Source organism: Conger conger, chromosome 7 (assembly GCF_963514075.1).
Source record: "Conger conger chromosome 7, fConCon1.1, whole genome shotgun sequence".
Classification (NCBI taxonomy): Eukaryota; Metazoa; Chordata; class Actinopteri; order Anguilliformes; family Congridae; genus Conger; species Conger conger.
The window spans coordinates 61,932,869-61,941,475 of record NC_083766.1 but is presented as its reverse complement, the minus strand read 5'-3'; the positions used below and the strand labels follow the sequence as shown (position 1 = coordinate 61,941,475).

General features: G+C 46.0%; 1 protein-coding gene across 3 annotated transcripts in view; it reads left to right on the top strand.

Moving 5' to 3' along the window:
- The window catches only part of LOC133133206 (uncharacterized), an 8,840-nt gene extending 2,762 nt beyond the window's left edge, over positions 1-6,078 (top strand). Inside the window, exons 2-6 of one of the 3 annotated variants that reach the window (XR_009709193.1) lie at positions 185-484; positions 1,722-1,949; positions 3,514-3,629; positions 4,104-4,546; positions 4,602-6,078. Coding sequence is in view for 2 of the 3 variants with exons in the window: in XM_061249291.1 (XP_061105275.1) it covers positions 185-484; positions 1,722-1,949; positions 3,514-3,629; positions 4,104-4,379 (920 nt within the window). In the remaining variant the exon portion in view is untranslated. Of the gene's footprint in view, positions 1-184; positions 485-1,721; positions 1,950-3,513; positions 3,630-4,103 lie in introns of all 3 variants that reach the window. The other 2 variants (XM_061249293.1, XM_061249291.1) reach the window with 2 other exon arrangements.
- Positions 6,079-8,607: the final 2,529 nt, after the last annotated feature.

Here is an 8,607-nt window from a genome sequence, read left to right as displayed (position 1 = left end):
TGTATCGGCCAGCTTTTTGTGGATTCCTCCTGCACTTCCCCACATTCTCTTAGACCCGCCCTTCTCGAATGTTCCTCTATTCATAAAAAAATAAAATAAAGAACTGAGCAAAGTAACCGTTTGTGGGCGGGCGAATTTGACGCAAATTGTCATATTAAGTGGTGTACTCTCTGCCTCTCTCCAGTGTTGCCAGGTTCCGAGGAGTCCTGCACATACCGTGCCGTGGGTGAATCCCTGACGATAGACATCCAAGGCCGCAAGAGCTGTAATGGAGAGAGTGCCTTGACCTGGAAGCTCAACTCAACGGATATTTTCAGGAAAAGGAGAGACGTTATTACTTTAGGCAAATCTTTGAACGTGATGGCAGATGGGTCACTGCGGTTCGTGGAGCTACAGACACTCGACTCAGGAGAGTACAAGGCTGAGCTCTTCGACTCTAATGGAGTGCAATGCGGGCACGCAGCAGTCAACCTGTGTGTGATCGGTAAGCCAAGGAAACCCATGGTCGTCCACCCAGGTGTGAGGTCACAAACAATGTGATCGGAATGTTCTTCACTGAACATTCTAACGCTGATGTGACACTCACTGCTGATGTGCGTTCAAAATGGCAAACGTTAGCTAGCATTCGCCAACTTATTGCTAACTTTTCTGCTCGCCGCGAACGTTAGCTAACGTTAGCTCACAGTTTGAAAAGGCATGGCTGCAATGGGGAGAAGCTGCCATTGTGAGACTGAAGTCGCAACCATTGGCATTAAAAAGGCATTGGTGGCAAATAAAGCAATAAAGTCTAATATTTGGTTGCATCGCTCTTAAATGCAAAAAACATTTGGCATCATCTTTGGAATTGCTTTTCCAGAATGTAACTGCAGTCGATCGTCTTTCTTTTGAAGGGTCCCTGTCTTCAGGCTCTTCAGCAAGTGAAATGCATTATCATTAGTACCATTATTACCCCATAAGTATATAGTGCAAATACTAGTCATTTACATGCCTACAATATCACAGAATGGATGAGTTAATGTCAAATACAAAGGATTCCACTGTTAGAACCTACCCTACTACAGGGGTGAGTTGTAACACTAGCTTCGATGGATGTAACAGGAACAGATAATTGACTTACCTACACGATAAGATTTACACTAGAACTTGTGCATAGGCCTAAACTACATTGTTTTCTATAAAACAAAGTAAAGACTTGTATTCTTGAACATAAAATATAAAATGGCTTGTTTCTGACATAATTTGAAAACAGAATCCATTTTACAAATATACATTTTTTATAATATCATCATTTTCACAATTATATTGCCATTACATAGCCCGTTACTTTGGCATGTGGGTTTGAAGCTAGCATGAATTTGAAGCAACACACTTGACTAGAGAAACTGCTTATTACGGCCACAGAAGTAAAAAAACCTTTACAGTATTGGGACTGCTAAACAGAAAATAGACGAGAAGAGAATTATTGTAACTCAAAATCACCCAATATTTCATAGAGAGTCATCAAACAACTCAAAGTGGAAAGGTCTGGACAAAAGTGATCACATTGTTGGTCAAATCGATGTTGTTACAAGTGACCCGTTGTTTAAACCGTCCCCGGTCTCCCCCCATCTGCGCTGCGGATTAGAAGCCATATTGCTGTGCGGGGCGCATTCGTTGTTCCCTGCGTTCTGTCACCACTTGCCTTTAAAAATGTTTAAATTCGTTTCGTTTTTTTCTTCTAGAGCGGGTGTCCAGGCCCTCGGTGATGCAAGAATGCAGCCAGGATGGTGTGACACTCACCTGTAGCGCCGGGAAGGCGGAGATATCCTGGAGTTGTGACGGAGATGTAATCGGGGAGGGGGTAACGCTAACGGTGCCGGGCAGACCCGACCGCAACGCTAAGTATTCCTGCGCGGCCCGGAACAAGGCCAGCGTCGCCAGGAGCGACGATTTAACAATTCACTGTGCAGGTTTGTGTGGCGCGTTGCGTTATCGCCTCTAACACTACTAGTGCAGACCACTAGTTTGTTTTCTCCTTCTGAGCGAGGCCATTTTTATCTGTGCGAGTCTGTGTTTGTGAGTTTGCGCTTGAATTTGTGTGTGTGTGTGTGTGTGTGTGTGTGAATCTGTGTTTACATCCGTGCATGTGTGTGTGTGCAGTGTGTGGGAGGGGTTCTACAGTATTTCCACAGAAATGCTCCACAGGCACAGACTGAGGGTGAGTACAGACACACACACACACACACACACACACACACACACACGCACTCACAAGCACACACACACACACATACACACATAAACACTCATGCACACTTGCACAAACACACACACATACACACATAAACACACACGCATACGTGCACACACACACACAATACACACATAAACACGCACACACACACACACACACACACACACATACACACACACGCACACACATGCACACACACACACGCACACACACACACGCACACGTACACACACACATACACACATAAACACGCACACACACACGCACACACACACGCACACACACACACAAAATGCTCAATGCTCTGCCTTCTTTCATTTCGTGCCTCTTTCATTTCCGCCTGTGGACCTATTTTCAGTTCCGCTCATTTCTCAGTACTTGGCCTCGCTCCACTGCTGATCTTTTCCTTCCTGTGGCTCGTACCTCTGAGTGAGACCCGCTGTCATAGGTGTGAAGTGAAAGCTCCTAAAGAAGCGCTTTGCCCAACGAAGAATCCCTTTGACACGACAGGGTTCTGCTGCGGAATCGCCGGTTCCTCTTGGAACGGGTACCGCGCCTGTGCAAGCTTGCACGATGCAGTGCAGTCTGTCGGCATATTTGGACAGAGGGTCGCTTGGTTCCGTGCTCCTTGACTGTCAGTGACACCGCTCCGGTCCTCGTATTGGTCAATGCCAACGACGGACTCCAAAGCCAATCAGAAGCCTAGAATAAAGACCAGATACTGTGAGCCTCCTTTTCCCTGCACGGGGGGAAGAGGCTGAAGGCACCTGACTGATCAGAAGCAGTTGAGATGCCAAAAGAAATGGACTGAGAGGGAGAATGGAGAGGCTATGTGTAAACATGGGCGGCCTGTAGCGTAGTGGTTAAGGTAAATGACTGGGACCCACAGGGTCGGTGGTTCGATCCCCGGTGTAGCCACAGTAAGATCTGCACAGCCGTTGGGCCCTTGAGCAAGGCCCTTACGCCTGCATTGCTCCAGGGGAGGATTGTCTCTTGCTTCGTCTAATCAACTGTAAGTCAGTCTGGATAAGAGGGTCTGCCAACTGCCATTAATGTGATGTAATGTAAAAAGGGATGCAGTTCCTACAAGGATCACCCAACACGGATGCAAATACCCTCAAATGGAAGGTGACAGTCTTTAACCTTTATTATTTAGGATTTATTATTTCACTTCAGGCCCAACATGCTGAGGGACACAGCCAAAAGAACGGAAATTGGTACCTCTGTCTAAATACTTATGGACTGCACTCAAAGGTTGTTGTTTTTCTCCACCCATCTAGTCCAGCTGTCCGCCACAGTGATGCCACGCAACCAGGGCGTGAAAGAGGGAGGAGCCGTGACCATCCTCTGCAACAGCACCCCGCCTGCCGACCAATACAGTCTCTGGAACCCCAGGGTGAGACCACGCCCACAAACCCCGCCACCAATCACGTACTGACCCTGCCCACAATCCCCACTGCCAACCGTGCGCTGACACCACCCACAAGCCCCACAGCCAATCGCATGCTGACCCCGCCCACATAACAACCAATTAAGTGCAAGCTGAAACAGAAGAATACACGAGTGAAGCTGAGCTGAGTTTTTGAAGGGCGGGGAATCGATTTGACTGATGCCCGTCACTGTGTGAAAAGTATGTAGTCTGGAAATTGGAGAAGAAAAGACACACTCTGTTCAAATATATACAGTCAAGTTACATACACAGTTGTTTTTGCTCTTGTGTGTGAAAGAAAAGTGTCAGCGTAGCACACACACACACACACACACACACACACACACACACACACTACCTTACGATCCAATTATTTAGCAGACACTTTTATCCAAAGTTCTGCAGTAAGTGCGTCACCGTGTGTAACCCCGCCCTCTCCAGGGGCAGAGTCTCTCGGCGGAGGCGGACGGTGAGTTCAGGCTGCAGAAGGTCACGAAAGAGGACGAGGGTCTCTACACCTGCCAGGCCCGGTGGACCCTACCTCGCCCCTACCATGACACCAACGCCACCGTCGAACTGCGTTTTTCCAGCGGCAACGATGGCCGTGCTGGTCGAGGGGGCATGGCCACACAGGTCACCTCAGGGACAACGGACAGGCCGTTCCTCCTGACCGCATATATCAGTTTATTCTTTTGTCTTTCTGTGCTGATAGTTTAAAGGGTATCACATTCTTTGAATAACTCCTATATAACTCCTTCATATGCAGTACACAGCACACAGCATTCATGAGTGATTATGTCAATAACTGCAAATTGGCACATGGTGTGTCATAGCTTTGTCAACATTCATGCAGCAAGTGGGCGGTCTGTAGCGTAGTGGTTAAGGTAAATGACTGGGACCCAAAAGGTCAGTGACTGGTAAATGACTGGGACCAAAAAGGTCAGTGGTTCGAACCCTGGTGTAGCCACAATAAGATCCACACAGCCGTTGGGCCTTTGAGCAAGGCCCTTAACCCTGCATTGCTCTAGGGGAGGATTGTCTCCTGCTTAGTCTAATCAACTGTATGTCACTCTGGATAAGAGGGTCTGCCAAATGCCATTAATGTAATGTAATGTAATGTAATGTAATGTGATGTAAGTGACATTACCATGATATACCAAAAGGAATGACACTGTGTGTGTCAGGGGTGCCAAACTCCAGTCCTGGAATTGGCCGCTGATTCAAAGGAAACCGCAAATACCAGCAGACACTGCAGCCCTCCAGGACTGGATGTTGACACCCCTGGTATATGTCATCAATGTTGGCAGAACACACCATATACCTATTTGAGGTTATTGACAATAAGCACTTATGAACTATGTAGTGCTTATGAATGAATTATATAGCTCTTATGTAGGACCCTTCAAAGTGTTACTGTTTAAAGACATACAATGCAGGATTATTTAGCCTGGCTGTGGTCCTGTGTTGACAACAAAATACTCCTCCATCATCAACTCCCCCACTCCCCTCCATTTTGTATTTTATATCTATTTCTATACTGCTTTTATTTTTATATCTCTTTTATATCTTTATATAGTTTTTTGATAGCTGTTGCCGTTGAGGAAAAGCAATTGCAAGCGCTGTTGGCTTTTTGTTTCACTTTGTAGTACTCTTGCTTCTAATAGCGACCTAGCTGTTATAGACACACATAATGCTTCATAGACACCAGAGCTTGCTGTTATAGACACACAGAATGCTTCATAGACACCAGAGCTAGCTGTTATAGACACACAGAATGCTTCATAGACACCAGAGCTAGCTGTTATAGACACACAGAATGCTTCATAGACACCAGAGCTAGCTGTTATAGACACACAGAATGCTTCATAGACACCAGAGCTAGCTGTTATAGACACAGAATGCTTCATAGACACCAGAGCTAGCTGTTATAGACACACAGAATGCTTCATAGACACCAGAGCTAGCTGTTATAGACACACAGAATGCTTCATAGACACCAGAGGTTTGAGATTCAGGTGTGAAGACAGTCTGGCCAATCGGTTGCAGTAACTGCTCAGTTAATTACCATACCAGGGAGAAAGTAAAACCAGTGCCGGATTTGGATTTGAGGGGAAGATTTGAGGGTTTTACTGTAAGGCTGTGTGGCAGAGCAGGGCAGATCTGTCTTGTGATTTCATCCCTCTTAATTACTGCAGTGTGACAAAAAAGTGCCCCTCCTTTCAATTCAGACAAAAGCAGCCATCATCTAGAGCTCAACAATCCCAACAGTGGATAAATCTAACCCAGCACGGCTCAGTCTTAACGCACAACAGACTTTGATGTGGCTACACATTTCGGAAAAACCTCCATGTTTCCGTGTTTGCAGCATTGTGATGCAGAGATGCTTCAATGAAAATAATAAATGAATCATATTAAAGTTAGCCTCATGTGAATGTTTGTCCCCAGCCAAATAAGTTTTAGATGCAAATCACCTCATGCACCCGGCTTGTAACTCGCTAACTCGCTCACTCACACACTAACACACTCACTCACTCACTCACTCACTCACATACTCAGTTACTCACTGACTCACTGACTCACTCACACACTCGTTCACTCACTGACTCACTCACACACACACACACCCTCTCACTCACTCACTCACTTACTCACTAACTCATTGACTCACACACACTCACACACTAGCTCACTAACTCACACAATCACACACTCACTCACTCACTCACTCACACACTCACTCACTCACTCACTCACTCACTCACACACTAACTCATTGACTCACACACACTCACACACTCAATCACACACTAACTCACTCACTCACTCACACACTAACTCATTGACTCACTCAAACTCACACACTCACTCACTCACTCACTCACACACATACTCAGTTACTCACTGACTCACTGACTCACTCACACACTCGTTCACTCACTCACTCACTCACACACACACACCCTCTCACTCACTCACTCACTCACACACACACACACACTCACTCATTCACCCACTCACTCACACACTAACTCACTCACTCACTCACACACTCACTCACTCACACTAACTCATTGACTCACACACACTCACTCACTCACTCACACACTAACTCACTAACTAAATCACTCACTCACTCACACACTAACTCATTGACTCACACTCACTCACTCACTCACTCACACACTAACTCATTGACTCACACACACTCACACACACTCACTCACTCACTCACTCACACAATGACTCACTAAGTAAGTCACTCACTCACCCACACTATAACTCATTGACTCACACTCACTCACTCACTCACACACTAAATCATTGACTCACACACACTCACACACACTCACTCACTTACTCACTCACACACTAACTCACTAACTAACTCACTCACTCACTCACACACTAACTCATTGACTCACACTCACTCACTCACTCACAAACTAACTCATTGACTCACACTCACTCACACACACTCACTCACTCACTCACACACTAACTCACTAACTAACTCACTCACTCACTCACACACTAACTCATTGACTCACACTCACTCACTCACTCAATCACACACTAACTCATTGACTCACACTCACTCACACACTCACACACTACCTCATTGACTCACACACACTCACACACACGCACTCACTCACTCACTCACTCACACACTAACTCACTAACTAACTCACTCACTCACTCACACACTAACTCATTGACTCACACTCACTCACTCACTCACTCACTCACACACTAACTCATTGACTCACACACACTCACTCACTCACACACTCACTCACACACACTCACGCACTCACTCACTCACTCACACACTAACTCATTGACTCACACACACTCACTCACACACTCACTCACTAACTCACTAACTAACTCACTCACTCACTCACACACTAACTCATTGACTCACACTCACTCACTCACACACTCACTCACTAACTCACTAACTAACTCACTCACACACTAACTCATTGACTCACACACACTCACTCACTCACACACACACTCACTCATTGACTCACACACACTCACACACACTCACTCACTCACTCACTCACACACTAAGTCATTGACTCACTCACACACACTCACTCACTCACTCACACACTAACTCATTGACTCACACACACTCACTCACACACACTCACACACTCACTCACTCACTCACACACTAACTCATTGACTCACACACACTCACTCACTCACACACACACTAACTCATTGAATCACTCACACACACTCACTCACACACTAACTCATTGACTCACACACACTCACACACTCAATCACACACTAACTCACTCACTCACTCACACACTAACTCATTGACTCATTCAAACTCACACACTCACTCACTCACTCACTCACTCACATACTCAGTTACTCACTGACTCACTGACTCACTCACAAACTCGTTCACTCACTAAATCACTCACACACACACACACCCTCTCACTCAATCACTCACTCACTCACTCACACACACACACTCACTCACTCACTCACCCACTCACTCACACACTAACTCACTCACTCACTCACTCACTCGCTCACTCACACACTCACTCACTCACTCACTCACACTAAGTCATTGACTCACACACACTCACTCACTCACTCACACACTAACTCACTAACTAAATCACTCACTCACTCACACACTAACTCATTGACTCACAATCACTCACTCACTCACTCACACACTAACTCATTGACTCACACACACTCACACACACTCACGCACACACTCACACAATGACTCACTAACTAACTCACTCACTCACTCACGCACTAACTCATTGACTCACACTCACTCACTGACTCACACACTAACTCATTGACTCACACTCACTCACACACACTCACTCACTCACTCACACACTAACTCACTAACTAACTCACTCACTCACTCACACACTAACTCATT